The 18,935-nt window shown below is 33.4% G+C and overlaps 2 protein-coding genes across 3 annotated transcripts; both read left to right on the top strand.

Moving 5' to 3' along the window:
* Positions 1-5,425: 5,425 nt before the first annotated feature.
* On the top strand, positions 5,426-7,774 carry LOC145008264 (putative kinase-like protein TMKL1). Its single transcript, XM_078966892.1, has 2 exons — positions 5,426-6,708; positions 6,782-7,774. The coding sequence occupies exons 1-2, from the start codon at positions 6,222-6,224 to the stop codon at positions 7,366-7,368; spliced, it is 1,074 nt and encodes a 357-aa protein (XP_078823018.1). The 5' UTR covers positions 5,426-6,221; the 3' UTR covers positions 7,369-7,774.
* A 1,070-nt stretch (positions 7,775-8,844) lies between these two features.
* LOC145012440 (small G protein family protein / RhoGAP family protein) lies at positions 8,845-11,559 on the top strand. Of its 2 annotated transcripts, none has more exons than XM_078971244.1 (8): positions 8,845-8,995; positions 9,648-9,719; positions 9,806-10,068; positions 10,143-10,224; positions 10,311-10,487; positions 10,571-10,815; positions 10,878-11,040; positions 11,167-11,559. In XM_078971244.1, exons 2-8 carry the CDS (start codon positions 9,659-9,661, stop codon positions 11,310-11,312), a joined length of 1,137 nt encoding a protein of 378 aa, XP_078827370.1. In that variant the 5' UTR covers positions 8,845-8,995; positions 9,648-9,658; the 3' UTR covers positions 11,313-11,559. The 2 variants fall into 2 exon arrangements, with proteins under 2 accessions (XP_078827370.1, XP_078827371.1); XM_078971245.1 differs by having other exon boundaries at positions 8,863-8,995; positions 9,655-9,719.
* Positions 11,560-18,935: the final 7,376 nt, after the last annotated feature.

Here is an 18,935-nt window from a genome sequence, read left to right as displayed (position 1 = left end):
GACAGTGATAAAATCCACCAAATTCAGGCATTATCTTCATTGGCGATGGTGATTTACGCAAATACTTTCTCTCTGAATTTTCGAGATAAGCGAAATGAGATTTGACAAAATTGAAGTAAATGAGGAATTGAAGTGTCGTATAGAGTGATGGAGCTGCAGTTGCTTCTTGGGAAGGGGAGGATTAGAAGGAGGGGGTGAAATTTTTATTTGAGAATTTAGAGTGTTACAAGTTGGTTGGTATTAGAGCCTTGGTTTGAGGGATTCAAATGTACCATCGGATATGTCTGGACTCAAACTGAGGATTTGATAAATTTTTCAAAAAAAAAAATGATTTTCTAAACGAGAAAACGATTTTAAGAGGAAACGAGATGAAGCAGTGTCTACAATCATCTAGAGCCTGAGCGGTCATTTCCCAAAATACTCTTGATTATGTGTTGTTATTATGACCTGATAGAACTGCATGTTAATTTAGGGATAGGGATTTGCTCAGAATTTCATGCTAGTGTGTCTGCTTAGGAGAGATGCCTTTATGCCTATTATATGAACTGGTAGTATTACATATGTATAATTAGAGATCTCCGAGGAGTTGAGAGGCAGGATTGCATGAGTTCGGTGATGCCTTTTGTGTTGTGAATAGAGCGATCGAAGTTGTATGCTAGAGTGATTTCATGAGCTGGTGGAGGTTGCTCAATGCCTGAATGCTGCTTGTTTTGTGCTTTGTAGAACTCATGTGTGTTGGAATAGTGTCTAAGTCCATAATTATATTTGGTATGTACTTGACCCGGTTGTGCATGGTCCTTTTGGGTTGCCTTCTCCAAAGCAACTTGACAAGGTAATTTAAGGAGAAAGAGAGAATATTATGGTTTGTTAATATATTATAAGAATAATATATTAAAGGAGAAATAATATTTATTTAATTAGTATTGGTCATAAATCAATTAGGGGTTAATTTGGTGATCAAAAGAGATTAATTAAATAAATGGGTATAAACTGTCAAATGTATGATAGTTGAGTTTTGGGTTAAGGAAACTAATGGACTTAAGGGGGAACGAAATTATGATTGGTCATAAATCAATTAGTATTGGTCATATATTTTTTTTTTCACATTCTCATTCAATTTGTTAAATGTTATTTTGTGATTATTTTATATTAAATTTTTTTTCATATGTTATTTTATGAGTGTTTCTATTTTATTAAATTTCATATAATAGTTTAATATAATAATTGTAATATAGTAATAAAGAGATATCAATTTCATTAATAAACTTATTTTTTTACTTTTTAATTTCAAATTTTCTAAAATTAACGCTCATTAGTTTTGTTTTGTCTTTTTTGTTTATTTCTTTAAATTATTTGTTTAAATTTAAAAGATAAAAAATAATTTCATTATAACAATTTATTATTTTTCTTATAAATTTAAACTTTCAAATATTTAGACTTATATATATATATATATATATATATATATATATATATATATATATATATATATATATATATATATATCTTTACTACTTATAAAAGAAATCTAACTATTTCTATAAATAGATTGAATATAATAATATTATTTTTTTAAGACGTCCAAACTATTAAGCTTGAAGTACAACCCATTTATAATATAATAATATTAAAACTTTAACCATATCCTTTATCCCTTAAAAATCTCGTATCAAATTAATAGAAAAATTCATTTGCAAATTGAACCCGTCAATCTCAACACTTCAACCATTTGAAGCGGTCAATGTCAACAATTTATAGAGGATCTCTTCTCTCACATTGGTAACAAACAATCTCATAATATTTATCTTCGTAATCCCTTCAAAATAAGAAATATATGCACACTCTCTCGAAGAACCCTAACCAGTAACCAAGACAGTATAACCACCACCACCACAGCCGCTCTGCCTCCTTTCGCATTCAATCAACCACTATCACGACTACCGCCCTTCCTCTCACCCACGACATGAACTTTCTTTTGGAACATAACATTTTTCTTTAAAAAAAAATCGTTGAACGAAGCTATTTGTCCCCGCCGCTGTGCGCGGGTAACGGCTAGTATATATATATATATATATATATATATATATATATATATATATATATATATATATATATTTAAAATTAACTAATGTAATACATGAGTCTTACAACTAGCTTCATTAATAAAAAAAAAGGACAAGAAACCGACTATTGTAATCAACTTACCCCTATTTTACCTTTTTAGCAGGTAACCTGCTGAGGTGGCATGCCAAATGGATTGATGGGCTGAAATGACATGGCATTTATGCCCTTTTTATTTTAAATGCTTTTATTATTATTAACTTACTAAAAAATTATTGAATAATATATGTGGGCCCCAACCTCCATATCCCTCACCCTCTAAGCACCTCACTGTCACCCTCGTCCCTCCCATATATTACCGGAAAACACACGTACACCACAACTATTTGGCCGGAACCTACTAGGCCGACGCCACACTCGTGTCAGAAAACACTAGACAACCACTGTAACATCCTGACTCCCAGGTATAAATTAAATTGTTTTATGTCTATATTGATAGGGCAACTTGACGAGTTAGAGGACCCCAACTCGTCGAGTAGAAATTTAGATGGCCGCGTTGATTTTAGGATCAACTCGACGAGTTGGAGTTCCCAACTGGACGAGTTGGAGCTGAGTGTGAAAAACCCTAATTTTCAAGGTTTGCACCCTATTTAAAGGATCTTAAGACCTTTACCCCGCCTCCCTCATCACCTTATCACCCTGAGACAAATTCTAATCAAGCTATCTTCCATTTTGAGAGTGTGTAAGGTTAAGAGTGTGGGTTTTGTTGCATTCTTTGAAGAAACTTGAAGAGTAAAGGACTTGGAACAAGGAGTCTTTGGAGGTAAAAAAGTTATTACCTTGATCACGTCTTTGTTAGATCTCTCCATTAGAGAGTTTATGGACATTTCTAGCTTCTTTTTGAGTCATTTGGTTGTTTGAGCATGCTTTGAAGACGAGACTTCAGATCTGGACACTACTAGGTCCCTTAGGCCTAAAGACTCAAGCTTTATCAAAGCTTTGGCCAACTTCCATGCCTTAAACCCTTTATTGAGTTTTGTTTTGGCAAGCTTGCAACTTTACATGGTATTTCAGCCTTAGAAGGCTAGATCTAGAGTTTGGGGCCTTAATCTCGCTTAAAAACGCCTGAATGAGTACTTAGGCTGAAGAAACTCGACGAGTTGGTTAGCCAACTTGACGAGTTCATTAGGGTTTTCCCCGATATACTGAACGTTGTACAAACTTGACGAGTTTGTGAGACAACTAGGCGAGTTGAGTTGGATTTTCCCGATTTTTCTGAGAACAGAAGGAACTCGACGAGTCGAATAGATGCACTCGACGAGTTGGGTCAACATGGGCTATTGACTTAAGTGTTGACTTCCGTTAACTTTTAGGGTTTGGTTAAGTTGTGGACTTTGGAGACCATGGAGGGGTAAAATGGTCTTTCACCCTTTCCGAGAATTAGTAAGGGGGTTAGCTTAACATCTTTGGAGTTGTAATTATAAATTTTTAATTAGAGATGATTATGATATATGTAGGTGGAGTCTAGACCTACCGTTGATGATTCAAAGCGGTGGAGTTGGAACAACAATCGAATTGTGATTGACTAGGAAATCGGTGAAGAAAATAAGTGAGAAACACGTCTCGATAATGTTTGTAGAAAATGAAAAAAACTACCCAGAAAAAGAATGCACAGCAACAAAGCCAAAATATGAGAGACCACTATAAATGGAGGAATATTACTGCCAAAACACCATCAATTTTATTGTTCCTAACAAAGCCTATATATATATATATATATATATATATATATATATATATAGGTTTAGGTTCATTTGAGACCATGCTAATTTTGTGAGACCGTGAGACCAAATCTAAAAATAATTTTAAAATGTAAAATAAAAGGAAAAATCCAAAAATTCTTTTTTTAATTATTCGGAATTTAACTAAAAATAAATAAAAAAAATTACCATTTTTTTGAAATATACATGAAATATTTTAATAGAATATTTCACTGTACATATTCTAATATGATTTTTAGAATTTTTAGAATATTCTACTAGATTTGCCCGATATATAGAATATTCTAAATATTCTACTAAAATATGTAAAAAAATGCTTTTTTTGTATTTATTTTGGTATTTATTTTGCATTTTAAAAATGTTTTTGTTTTATCTAATAAATGAGAGGCTAGGATTGCGTCTCACGGTCTCACAAAATTAGGCCGTCTCATATGAACTTAACAATATATATATATATATATATATATATATATATATATATATATATATATATATATATATATATATATATATAACTTGAAATTGATAAAAAAGAAATATATATTGGGATCATTTCAACAATCATATTGATTATTGAACGGAATATTGTCCAACCAACATCCTAAAATACATGCCTCCAACTACCCTCATACTATCCAAATCTCCACTAAACAATTTGACTAAGATTTTTATTTTATAAATTATTTCAATTCCAAATTGTAGGTGTTTTTTAATAAAGATATAAGTTTTTGAATTAAGGATAAATTAATATTTAGTGAAAGTTAATGTGTTATAATACCTTTTTACCACCATTTCCCAATGAAACTATTGACTTATTTATCCCCTTCGACTTTTTTTTTTTCTTTTCCTGTAATGTTAATTTGGTTTTATGAATTACACATTTTATTTTTATTATCTTTATATTTTAAAAACCGGATATAGAAGAAAATGGTTAATTGTTATTTATGGCCGTAATATATCAATATCACATACAAATTTCGAAATATTTTCCCAACAATCAGGCCTATTCCAGAGGGTGGGCGATAGGGACGACCGTCTAGGGCTCATCTTTTAAAGGGACTTAATTTTTTTTTTTATAAAAATTGTTATATTTAAAAGATAGTACAAGTAATTTTCTTTCGATTATGAAGTTATTATAAAAAATTTGATGACATTTGTGTATTTTAAGGATCTATTTTTTTTTTTCGTCCTGGGCCCAAAATATGTTTGGAACGGTCCTGCCAACAATGCAATCTATTTTGATAGCTATTATAAATGATTGACTTTTGTGAAGCCACATATCAAATATTAACTAATGGCTTTGAGATGAAAAAACTTTCTAAGATGGTGGCTACTTTTTTGAGAATAAATATAAAATATGAATAAGTTTTATGTTATGAAACTCGTGTTTAAAAAGTTATTACCATAAAAACGACATAGTTTCTAAAATATGTTGTTAAACATAAATAGTCATAGCTTAAAAACTTTGTACCATCAAAAATCAATAACGTCTTTGAAATTGTTTTGAACATTGTGAAATTTATATAATAATAAAAATAACGATTTTAAAGAGAAGAAAAACTTAATGGAAAAGAAAACAATTAAATGTTCAATCAATAGAATTATGAATAAGTACTTTGTTTTACTTTTACCATTTATTTTCGACGTCAATAGACGTGGATTGAAATCGCACATATAATTAAAGATATCATTAATTCAAAGATGGAGACTCTAAACCAAATTAAGTTATATGTTGTGGCTTTTGGATAACTTGAAACTTGAAACTTGAAACTGAATCCGATTCCTTAACCTTATTCTCAAACTAGACATTCCAATCTCCTTCTTTAGTCAAGAATCCCTCCTCTTGTCTCTTTCCTCTTTCTTCAGAAGACTCTTTTCTGAAAGTCCATCTTCCAAACAGAATTATTAGCACTTTCTATTTCTGTCATGACACCAAAAAATCCACATTTCTTATCTGTTCAAATCAGCCAAAGTGGGTGAGAATACTTAAACCCGTGAACGAATTTCACCTTCTTCCAACAACACCTAAACAAGTTCCAACTTTTCTTGAATATTTTCGAGCTTTTGATCATATACCCACATAGAGAATATCCATAAACTTACACTCAATCCTTATTTCTTGTTTGAATAAACCGAATGTCTCTTGTTCATTGCACCTGCATTTCTCACCTTCATCAAGAACGGTAAAAGGATCATAGTATTTTTCTTGAAAAGTTTCGATCTTTCTGAACATGGGTATATGATTGTTTTTTATTCCTTGAGCTTTTTATTATATACCCATGTCGAACTAGCATTTTAGACACCACACCGATTGCCATTTTACCCTTTTTTATGGGTTTGAATGTTCTTGATTCTTTGAGCTTTTGATCGTATACCCACATGGAGAAGGGCCACAAGCTTATTCTTATTGCGACTTCATCAATTTCGTTGGTTGTATTCATTTTCCTGGGTTTGATTTGTGTCTGTAGAAGAAAAGGGTCCAGAAATGATGAATCTCGGGACACAGAATCAAGCTTTGAAAGTAGTAAAGAAATGGAAATAAATGGGAATTTAATAAGGTTTAATGGTGGTGAAGATCTGACTTGTGCTGATATACTCGATGCCCCTGGTGAAGTTATTGGGAAATCAAAATACGGGACTTTGTACAAAGCTAATTTGGCAACGAATAATTCAATCGTATGTTTGAGGTTCCTGAGACCAACTTGTACAGAAAAGGTACAAGATTTGATGCCTATGGTACAACTTATTGGCTCAATTCAGCATCCTAATTTAGTTCCTCTTTGTGGGTTCTATTCTGGGCGTAGAGGTGAAAAGCTTCTTGTTCATCCCTTTTACGAAATGGGAAATTTGGCTCAATTCATCAAAGGTAATCTTTTTTATTTTCTACCCTTCTGTTTTTTCTTTTTTGAGATACTAATTTTTTTCAAAATTTTTGGCAGATGAAGAAGACGAATGTCATAAATGGACAGTCATTTGTAGGATATCGATGGGGATTGCTAGAGGATTAGATTATCTACATACGGGGTTTCAAAAACCGATAATCCATGGAAATCTCAAGTCAAAGAACATATTCCTGGGTCAAAATCACCAGCCATTTGTGTCGGATTTTGGTCTACACACTTTCTTGAAACCAGATGCAGCTCAAGAAATGCTAGAAGAAGCTGATATTGAAGGGTATAAAGCACCTGAATTGATGCAAATGGAAGAAACGAATGAGGCGACTGATATTTACAACTTCGGAGTGATTTTACTAGAATTACTTACGGGAAAGGAAGCAGTGAACAAGAAAGGAAACCCTAATCAAGATTCTTATTTGGCAACCTCGTTGAGGATTGCAATCTTGGATAACCGGATATCAGATTTGTATCATCCTGATATTCTGGTTGATGAAGATAATGGTGATGGAAGTTTGATGAATGAAGAACGTGTTCTTGGATTGTTCACGATGGCAATGAATTGTTGTTCTCCATCGCCTTCTCTCAGGCCTGATATAAAGCAAATCTGTAAGAAACTTGAAGAAATTTGACAGCAATGGGGACTATCATGATCATGTTTGAAAAATCCCAGAATCTTGACAATTTGAATATTCAACATATTGGTGTTCCATGATACATAAGAGGATTGGTTTCTTGAAGTTGGGATTTGATAGAGATGATTTATATGATCATATCTCAGAAGAATCTTGTGAGAGCATCAATGGAATAGGATGCCTACATCCATGGCGTTGATGCAAATATAAGGGAAAAGGCAACCTTTTAACAAAAACTTACATTTTTGTAATCTTTGGTATGGATAAAAAGAAGATTTGTGTTATTTGGAGGATTTGTTGTAAATTGAATTGAGCTAACAAAGCTTAAAGTCAGCTAACTGTAACTAGAAATACGTTTGATTTTGTTCAAAAAATATGAAATGTATATAAGTTAGGTATTGAAGTAATGATGTTTTCAATGTTGAAAGAATAGTTGCTAGCATTGGCACATTTGAAGATTAAAAAAGTTGGATGCTTTGCTTTGATCTCATTGTTAGAGAAGTAGGGGAAGGAATATCAACAAGTAACTTGGATAATTTCAAGGAATGTGTCTAAAGTTTTCAAAATCTGTATTTTGACCCTATTGCATTGGGTATTATGAAATCAAATTTAGGATAATCCAGGAAAATCATATATTAAATCCAAACAACTTAAATATACAAACACAAAAATACATTTTTTTATGCTGAGACAAATAAGTTGCAACAAAAAAATGTAATTTATATGTAAAAGTTCTTTGCAACCCAAACCTCACACTGACACACATCTACACTTGATAGTTATTTGATAGAAAAAATTGTGTATTTTGGAAACAAATACAACCATTCAGATTGGTGCTAGAGTTTAATTATTTATCAATACTTGATGGTTTAATTAGAAACCAATAGAGATGAACTTATTTTGTAATAAGCCAAAAGCTTTAAATTTAGAAGAAAATGATACAAAGACAATTATCTTAAGTGGATAATTACTTAGTTTAAATGATGTTTGGATATCAACCAAATCTCTAAGAATTGTACAAAGAATTGTACAAGTAAAAAAAGCGTTCAAATTTTTACGAATAAAGAAAATTTCAAACCCTAGTACATGTTGCATGAATTTTATGAACTTAAAAAAGTGAATTTAGTTGATACTATCGATTTGTAAATTTTGATTAAATTATGTTGGTATCATTATGAGTAGGAAAGCCCTTTCGAAACATTTTCTTTTGTGATATCAAATTATTTAGACATTTATCCAATGTAAATGCATATTATGATGAATTCGATCATGTAAATGTAACAAAATACCAAGTTTCAAAACAAAAACTAAACAAGAAATTAAAAATTATTTAATAATTTCTCTACCGTTAATCTGTTGGAAAAATCCAGAAATAGAGCTACGTTACCATATTCTCTAGTCCACCAAAAACTCCTACACCAGCAGCCTTATTGGCGTTTGTTCTGCTGACTCGTCATCCTACTTTAGTCAATGGTCTATTTTCTTGCCTACTGTCACTTTCCCCCACAAAAGAACTCGAATGATCACGTCTTTCTCTCTTTCTCTCTCTAAAAGCTTTTGATTTTAGCTGTTCCTCAAGATTCGTTGCGAGAAATCTTAGTATCCATTAACCGCAAATCGGAAGGTAAACCCTCAATTCAATTATTCTGTTTTCGCAACTCTCTAGGGTTTCGTTCTTCGTAAGTTTTTGATCTTTACTGTTTAATGATATCTGTTGTTATATATATGCGTTTCTATATATACCTTTGAAGATTGATCGCTTGCTTTCAGTTTGTTTACAAACACGTATTTCATCATTGAATAAGAATACAACTGGTGTGGCTAATCGGTTCTTCAGTTTCTTGAATCTTTTTGTTCTCTGTGGAATTCGAAGTTTTCTGGCGATCATTGATGTGATCATCTCCGTTTGATATTGAAAAATTGAAATTGATTTAGTTTGTTTGTTCCAAGAGTACTTACGTACGCTGCGTGGATATTTTAAAAGCAATCATAACAACCCAATGATCATATTACTTTCTTTTTCAAATTAGAGAGACTCAAATTGTAAAAAACTGCTCTTCTTTCTAGATTGTTTGTCTAGTGATCAAGAAACTACACTCTGTTTGGCTGGCTTTGCCTGAAACATTTTTAAAGTTAATAAATATACATCGTCTGGAACTTTGATCCTATCCTTAGTGATAAAAACTCTTGTCAACATATAGTCACAAAAGATTAACCTTGCTAATTACTTATTCTATTCGCTGATTGTTTCTATTTCTTTTACATTGGTGTAAAAGAAATCAGCTTAATGCCTTCAGTCGTTTCGCCTCAATGGCAAGAGAAGGCCAGTGGTTTCTTCTCATCTTCAGGTAACTTAACTTAACTTAACTTAACTTATGTGCTCTTTCACTTGACAATTCTGAGTTTTTCTTCATAAATTAAACAAACAATGCAGGGATAAAACTGAAAGAAGCTGGACAGTCTGCAGGAACATTTGTTGGTGAAGTTGCTAAAGATGCAAAAGGCAATGTTTCAGAAGCTGCAGGAAAGTTTGGCTCTGTGGTGAAAAACAGATGGTCTCTCTTTCAACAGCCATCCACAAGACAAGCAATGCAGGAAAAACTTGTCAATGCTGCTGCTACTACAAGCTTCTTTCTAAGAAAAGGTGTTTCAGAGACAAAAGAGAAAGTTGTTGTAGGGAAAACCAAAGTAGAAGAGGTAACTACTAACCACTAAATACTATTCCACCTTTAATCATTTATGGTTTAATTTTATCATTGACTTTTCTCCAGGTGGCAAAGAAGACTGCCCAAAAGAGCAAAACTCTGTTGACTGATATTGAAAGATGGCAAAAGGGTGTTGCAAGCACTGATGGTAAGTTTATTTAATTTTTTTACATAAGTACTCAAAGAAAAGTTTTGTGTGTGTTTTAAATTGACATGAAATTGTTTTTTGTTTAGTGTTTGGTGTTCCAATAGAGGTTACAGTACAGAGGCAAGAATCCAGCAAGCCTGTTCCTTTTCTGTTAATCAAATGTGCAGATTATCTTGTATTATCAGGATTAAACTCACCTGATTTATTCAAGTCTGAAGGGAACAAGAAAGCCATTCAGCAGTTGGTTTCATTATACAACCAGGGTAAGGGTACCAACACTACTCCAAATTTCATCCATCTTTTTTATATAATTCATTGTGAGTTGTGAAAACTTAACTATTTACAGACTTGAATGCACCACTACCTGAAAATGTGAACCCAATTGACGTTGCTGCCCTTGTGAAGTGCTACCTTGCAAGCCTTCCTCAGCCATTAATCACTCCAGACCTCCACAATGAAGTGCGTGGGGCCCGTTCCAGCATCCCACTAATGAGAAGCATATTGAAAAAGCTTCCCACAGTTAATTACATGACACTTGAACTCATTACTGCTTTATTGCTTCGTGTTAGCAAGAAGTCACTTCTCAACAAGGTACTCTCTCTCTCTCACTTTTTCTTTTACAAATAAATCATTATAAGTTATATTTTGTTTAGATGGATGCTGGAAGCCTTGCTATGGAGATGGCTCCTATCATTATGTGGCAGAAGGGACAACCACCAGAAACTTATAAACAGTTCTGGAATCAGCCTTCAAAGACTCAATCCAATGCAAATCTTGATTCTGTACAAAACTATAATGAATGGGATATGCTTGCAGGTTTGTGTTCTCTCTAATGCCAGGAATAACAATCTGCTTTTCTTCCTTTGTTTATTAAACCATAATGATGCTAGAATCTGGGAGTTAATTTTAATTTTTTTTATTGGTGTAAAAAATTCCATCCAGATGAAAGTGAAGATTCAGATGTATCCTCAGCAATCCCATTGGATGATGGGGTGCGAATTGACTTCAGTGGCATAGAGGTTTTACAGTGTCTGATAGAACATCACAATGCCATTTTCACTGATGCAAATGAGACTGTTTGGAGGTGACTTGTATCTTCTTCATCATTTTAAAATTTGATTCAATTTTCTCTATCAATAAAATTGATTCTCACATATCATCAACTTACCATAAACTGGAGCTTTTCTTTTTGGATTGATGGTGGTTTGTATATTCTATTCTGTCAAGTTCATTACATAATGTTTTTAGGTTAGGAATGTATGCAAAGCAAAGGTTTCTTTTACAAGTTTGTATATTATAAAGGTTATAATGTTTGGTTTTCCTTTTTGTGCGGTTTATGTGGTTTGGTTTGAGCCTAATATATATTTAGAAATCAAATTACAGGTAACAATATACTACGAATTTGTGCATAACAAGTGTAACATTTTATTAAACTTGGATTTATAATTACAAAATAACCTTTTTTTTTTTTTTTTTTTTTTTTTTTGTTTTCTTGGATTGAATATTAAGTTAGCATCATGCATGCAGTATTTTTGTATATTGTTTGTCTCTGATTACTAGGTAGATGACGCAATATCCTTTTGTAGAACTTATATGTCTGATTAGTTTTTTTAGTAAGATGTTTAATTATAGGCAATGTTTAATACAGTGTCATCGATAATTGTTATGCTGATCACAATAATCAAAATATATAGATAGTTTTAAGTTGTGACAATAAGGGTGTGTTTGGATGTGGAAAATTTTCCAAGAAAAACGGAAATTTTGAAAACGCGTTTGGTTTGTGCAGTTTTCCAAAGTTTCAAAGAAAATGAAAATTTTCAGTTTTTCAAATTGTACGTAAATTATAAAAGTGATTTTTACAATTTTCCAAAATTTTTCTAAGATGGAAAATGAAAACTCCATCCGTTCCAACCAAACGTGTTTTCTTTGAAAATGAAAATTCAACCCTATTTTCTGAAAACATTTTCATAGAAAATGAAAACAGTTTTCCACAACCAAACGCATCCTAAATTTTTCTGTACAAAATCATCGATATTTATATTTAATGGTTACACGTGCAATCTCTGAAAGTTAAAGATATACTATAAAAGATAGATATAACAAAGTAAAGATACTATAGTGATTGGTTTAGAAAGTTGAATTGCAAGCGGCAATTTTCTCTAGTGACATGTAGTTGGGGTGAAACCTACAATTAGGGGTGTTCGTTTGGATGGATCGGTTTGATTTGATCCAATCAACTGAATCCGAATAAATTTTAGTTTTCAAAACATTGATCAAAATAATCCAAACTAGATTTAAATCTGATTTGATCCAACCAAACTACAATTCGGTTGATTGATTTTACAATTCGGTTTTCAAGAGACAAGACATTTTGAAAAATATATAAGTTGAATATTAGCAAAATCTATAAAGAAACTAATTTTTTTATAAATTATAATTTATAAACAAATAGCAAGAAAACAAACTATAGTTAATATTTCATTGACAAAAAACTTTTGATTAGAAGTAATTTTAACTTATTATATTCGATGAAAAATTCTAATAACTAAAAGTAATAATTTAGTAAATTTTTAAATAGTTAAAGATACATATGAAAAATTAATAATAGGTTGTTATTCGGTTTTTTTGGATTATTCGGTTCTTAGTTTATAAGCAAAAGCAATCTGAAATCCAGAATAATAATTCGGTTTTGCAGAAAACCAATCCAAAAATCCAAATACCCAAACCAAATAGTCCGATCCAAATTGTCCAATTAAACAATTCGGTTTTATCCAAACAATGAACAACCCTACCTACAATAGGTTTAAAAGTTTTTTTCTTACCTTAAGCTTTCGAATGCTTTAGTGGTGGATAAGGTATGGGTCAAGCCCACAAATGTGAATAGATGAGAGGTTTGTCATTTGATTTACTTTGCATTTTTAGGCGTTTAGAGTTAAGGAACTTTTATTTTAGCAAAGTTATAGTCGGATTGGGTTGGACCAATCCAATTAATGTGTAACTTCATACGGTGACGACGTATTTTTGCTCTCGCGGTTATTTTGGGTGTCTCCTAGGGTTTTTGCGGCTACGATTACAGTTTTCTTGGAGATGTATTCCAGAAACCAGTGACCGAGAATTCTCTCTGCCCTCCTCTCTCCCTCCACATTCTTCCAGTTTCTGAGTTTTCATTTTGAATTTATCAGTTCTTCCATAGTTGGTGGAGCGAACGATAATCTACATTAGATCATGGAGTTTTATGTTGAAACTTACAACAATCAAGCAACGTAAAAACCTTTAACGGCATGACTTCTTTTGTGTCGTTTTAAAAGTGAAGAATCTATGATATTCTAATTGGTTTTACTTTTTACTGTCTCGTCTTAAACCTCTATCATATAATGGAACAACCTTCTTCTACTTAATCTTATTAGTTATTCAACTACTTCAACATAACTAAATCAACCTCCTACTTTTGACGTTGAATTATTTAGTGTGTGTTTGTGTTCGTTACCCATATGTACCCCTCATAACGGGAGGGATATAAATATGTGTTGGAGAAAGTTTATATCTTGTAAATATGGATGTCAATATACACTTGACTACATTGTTTGTGAACATACGATGGCGTGATACATATAGTGTCAACATGGGTTACTTGACTAACCTAATTCTTTTACAAGCAATATATAAAATTGATTTGTGACCTACCTTAATTTGTTTGACAAAAAAGTTAAATCTAAATCAAGACTTTTAAAGCCCAACTTTTATATCTCTATAGCCGAAATACTTAATTACGGATTAAGAAATAACCTTAGATATTTTGAGTGATATATTTGTGTCATATAATAAAAAATTAAGTGATTAATTTTGAAGTGATAGTTTAGTGTTATATCTTGAAAAAAATGTTTTAGATAGTACTAGTAACGATATGATTGTATAAATATTTCATGATATTAGTATTCGTCAGGTACAATTATAAGAACTTCACATCTTTTTGGTTTACTTATACGATCCAACCCCCTACTATTTTTTGACTATTTTGTTTTTATATATCAATTTCATTTAAATAGTGAATCATATAGGTTTTTGTTCTAGACTTTCCATATGAAAATATCTATGCACCGGTAAGTGTTCCACTTCTTGTTGCTGTCAAACCATATGTTGCTACTAGTCAACTTGTTGCAAAAGAGTCAGCTATGTATTCCGGTACTTCCTCTAACGACGAAACCAATGTTGTTAAGATCGGGATCCTACGTAGGATCGTTTTCGGGTCTACAAAATCAGGATTTTAATGTCGATATCAGGATCCTAAGACCCACTGAAAATGACATAATTATAAGTTTAAATCATGCAAAATTCACATTCATCAACCACTTTACAGTATACCACTCTTAATAAGAAGCGTAATCAATAAGGGTAAGAAGCAATATCAATCAATTTACGGTTCAGAAAATAGGTATTGAATAAGGTTATTATCGATTGACATAGGGGTAAGGTGACGGGGCCATTAGTAAATGGGTAAAGAAATGAAAATTTTGATTAAAATTTGTCAATTTTCATAGAGTGGTAGGATTGGATCGGATCCCGATCCGACGATCCCATATGCGATCTTACATATAAAGTGATCGTATTATGATCTGACGTGAATTTCATAGGTAGGATCAAAAGATCTTACTATCCTATAATCAGGATCGGGATCTTGATAACCTTGAATAAAACATAATCTTGAACTTCTTGTTAGATTTTAAGTTATGTTTTATGAAATATCGCTGTTATCTACTCTTTAAAATTTAAAAATATGATCGCCACGTTCTTGTGTAGTATACGAAGGTGCTTATAATTCAATTTTAGCTTGCGAATTATTGTTGTTTGTTATTAATTTTGGGATAGGTGTTGTTTTTATTAGGGAGGAATGAGTCAGTTTCTCCCAATCTATTGAATCCACTGCCACATCAATTTTTCTCTTTTATTTTTATTTGTCTTTTCCAACTCACAACATATGGAAACTCTATATTTTTCAACCCACTCAATTAAAAAAAATAATACACAACAATCAAAGTAAAATCTTAATTAAGGAGGAATGAGTCATTCTCTCCCAACCCACTGAACCCGCTGTCACATCAATTTTTCTCTTTTATTTTTCTTTATCTTTCCCAACCTACAACACATGTAAACTCTATCTTTTTCAACCCACTCAATTAAAAAAATTACAAAACAATCAAAGTAAAATCTTAATTAGCAATATAGTTACCGTCGGTACCATCCCCTCTTCAACAGATTGTTTAATTGGTTTCACTAACCACTTCATCCTCTCTCTCTCATTTTCTTTTGTACAATGTGTTTTAAGATTTGTACCTTAGTTGTTTTGTATTTTTTTTTTAATTGAGTGAGTTGAGTGGGTTGAAAAAGATAAAATTTTTATGTGTTGTGGGTTAGAAAAGATGAAAACTAATGAAAAAGAAAAGCTGATGTGGCAGTGAGTCCTCCCTTATTGATAGACTTTTGTTACGATTGATATAATTTTCTTTCAAGAGCTCGTTTAATGAATTCATAAAATAGTAATATTATAGTCGTTGTTTGTGGCGGATCGGCATGGGAATACGTTAATGATCGTTAGGAGTTTTCCCAATTAGTTTCAGAATAATCAAAATTTGTATTTGTATTTCGTTATAACTTATTATTATGGCTAATTAGTTTGGTGGCAAGAGCACTACATGAGTAAATAATCAAATACGATATCCTACAAATATCTCACAGTCGGCACTATTGCCTATATAAATAACTTCAATTTCAGTTTTGGTCCATTGTTGCAAGTCTTTTTCGAGATGATTAATAATTTCAATTTTGGTCCATTGTCGTAATTTTTTACCGCAAAATTGTTATAATCAATATTATGATTGAAATTTTGTTATAACATTAACACATGTTTCAATTTTTTTTTCAAACAAAATATTATCAAAATCAAATTAAATCAAAACTGTAATGTTTTTACTTAAAAATTACAAAAACGTAGCGGGTAAATGTTTCAATTTTAATTGATAATTGTTCAAAAATTGATGGCTTTTATAGCATAACAAATGAGGTAGGCTACTTCCAATAAACCCACAATTAAACTATTTTTCAGACAAACATGTGTCGATCCTAAACTTTCACATGCACTCAACCGGCATAAGTACTTAGATTAGGTTTGAAATCCAAAAACCGAACCATTCGTGTATATTGTATATCAGCCCATATTAGTCAGCGTAACGTATTGGTGAGATAGGCCCATTTGTATTATGATTGTATGTATTTATACATTACGTGAATAGAATGGAAGGCATGGAAAATTATCCATCCTAATTTGGTATCACAAACAAACTAGCAATCTAAAGTATTCTATTTAGTGGACTATCCTATTTGATTCAATATAGTATACCATGTCTTTCATAAAACTAGGTATACCGACTTTCTGCTACCGTTGAAAGCTGATAATTAGTAGCTAGAAATTACAAATTTTATTTAAACAAAAGTATTTGATCAAGTGCGGAACATGATCAATAGAAGTGAGGGAGCCAAAACCATATTCAAAACTTTTAATCATATTAATAAAAGTCGTTCAATGCTTTTATAGTCTTTTACACCCAACATATTTGTTTTCTAATATATGTTTATAACAAATTTAGATCAAGCAGTATTAATTGTACTAAAGAAGTTTCAGATGTCTAATTGATCTTGATTATCCGACTCACTACAAAATAATAGTAGATTTATTAGTATATTAAGTCAAAGGTTTCAATATATTTTTGATGTAACATTCCGGAATATCAAGAGTAGAGTTGAAGGGCTAAAAGTGTAAATTTGAAAGAGCAACTCGGCGAGTCCATGGGTGGACTCGGCGAGTAGGGTCGCGACTCAGGTCGCGTATTAAGTGGCCAACTCGGCGAGTCCAAGGCTGGACTCGGTGAGTAGGCGCTGTGTGAAGAAAACCCTAAATTCGGGGGATGAGCCCTATATAAAGGACATTATACCCTCTCCCCAGCCTCTTTGATCTCCCTTGAAGTCCAGAAACCCTAGATACATGATTGTGGAGGATTTGAGTGCATTTGGAGCTTGGGAAAGTGATTGTTGAAGAAATCTTGAAGGAGAAGATACTTGGATCAAAGGGCTTTGCAAGGATTTGGATTAACCTTCTCTTGGAGCATCCTTTTGAGGTATTACTTCATTGTTTGAGTTGCTATTATCTAGATTCATCATTTTTGGAGGTATTAGAGATCATATCTTTTGATGTATTGCAGTTTAGAGGTTAGATCTGAGGTTGCTACCTCAGATCTGGAATGGAGGAGGGTTAGAATGCATAAAGGTCCCTATTTTTGAGTGATTGATGGAGCTATCTTATCCCAAAACCCAAACCCTAGAGTGAAAATGCCTAGATCTCCTTGGATTCACGTAAAGATTGCCACTTTACGTGATGGATGGCCTTAGGAGGGGTAGATCTATGGTTTGGATCATCTGCATGCTTGAAGAAAGGCTGGAACTCGGCGAGTTGGATGCAGATGGCTTGGAACTCGACGAGTTGTAAGAACAACTCGGTGAGTCTGTTCTTGGAATCGGCGAGTCTGGTTGTAGGGTCCAAGTTTCTTTTGGAAGGGCTGTGACTCGGTGAGTCAAGGGATGACTGGGCGAGTTGGGTCGCGAATTGAAGGAGGTTCTGTGTATGGGGACTCGGCGAGTCATCGGGTTGACTCGGCGAGTAGAGTCAGTCAGGGGTAGACTTTGACTTTGACTTTGACCAAGGGTTGACCAGTTGATTTCCAGGGGCATTTTGGTAATTGTTGAATATTGTTTTAAGTTCAGTGTATTGGTGGTTGGTGAGTGGTGGAGATCCTACCAGTAGTCGGAGCAGCTTGAGTTATCCGTTCAGCCGACAGTTTCGAGGTGAGTTATCCTCACTATATCAACAGGGTCTAAGGCACTAATGCCGGCCCTTTATCGGATTGAGATCCGGGTATTTGTTGTTATGTTATTGCTTTGATATGTTTGCGTCCTGGTAGTTAGGATGGTATTCGTTAGAGACCTGGTTAAGGTCGGTATCCTAGTATATAGGATGATGCTATGCTAGTGACCGGTTAGGTCGGTATCCATCTTAGAGTCTGTTGTGTTACGTGATCTGCTAGATCGGTTAGATTGAATATGAATTGTTATGTGATTGTATGTTTATGTGCACATGGTTGTTTGGACTGGAGTTGGGTTGAGGCAGGTCCTGCTTCGTGCTGTAGGCCAAGATACCCAGGGCGGACCGGTTGTTCCGAAGGCCCAACGAGTAGTTCGGATAGGCTGTAGTCCCCACGAGGGCGAACCAAACGTGCCGAGGCTCGGAGAGTGGACCAGGCCGACTGAAGGCCCGATGCGGGCGGACCAGTCATACTGTAGACTCATAGAGTGGACCAGGTGGGTTGAAGGCCCAGTGCGGGCGGACCAACCACACTGCAGACTCGAGGGACATGACTGGACTCGGAGGGTGGACCAGGTGGACTGAAGGTGTAACAGCCAAAGTTTGGAAAGTCAAGAAAAGAAAGAAAACCCCAATTTTAAGGGGAGACTCGGCAAGTCCAAGGAGGGACTCGGCGAGTCCGAGCGGGATCTGGGTCGAAGTGTAAGCGACCGACTCGGCGAGTCGGCCAAGGTGACTCGACGAGTCTGGTCTGAGCAAAGAAAACCCTAAATCTCCGGGTTTGCTCACTATTTAAGCAATG

Source organism: Lactuca saligna, chromosome 8 (genome assembly GCF_052625555.1).
Source record: "Lactuca saligna cultivar CGN05327 chromosome 8, ASM5262555v1, whole genome shotgun sequence".
NCBI lineage: Eukaryota > Viridiplantae > Streptophyta > Magnoliopsida > Asterales > Asteraceae > Lactuca > Lactuca saligna.
The sequence above is the reverse complement of the archived record's forward strand: the minus strand, read 5'-3'. Positions and strand labels throughout refer to the sequence as shown.

Bases quoted from the DNA above. Each gene is read 5' to 3' on its own strand.
- LOC145008264 (XM_078966892.1), top strand. From the start codon at position 6,222: ATGGAGAAGGGCCACAAGCTTATTCTTATTGCGACTTCATCAATTTCG. The intron at 6,709-6,781 runs GTAATCTTTTTT...AATTTTTGGCAG, and splicing joins TTTGGCTCAATTCATCAAAG to ATGAAGAAGACGAATGTCAT.
- LOC145012440 (XM_078971244.1), top strand. From the start codon at position 9,659: ATGCCTTCAGTCGTTTCGCCTCAATGGCAAGAGAAGGCCAGTGGTTTC. The intron at 9,720-9,805 runs GTAACTTAACTT...CAAACAATGCAG, and splicing joins TGGTTTCTTCTCATCTTCAG to GGATAAAACTGAAAGAAGCT. The intron at 10,069-10,142 runs GTAACTACTAAC...ACTTTTCTCCAG, and splicing joins GGAAAACCAAAGTAGAAGAG to GTGGCAAAGAAGACTGCCCA.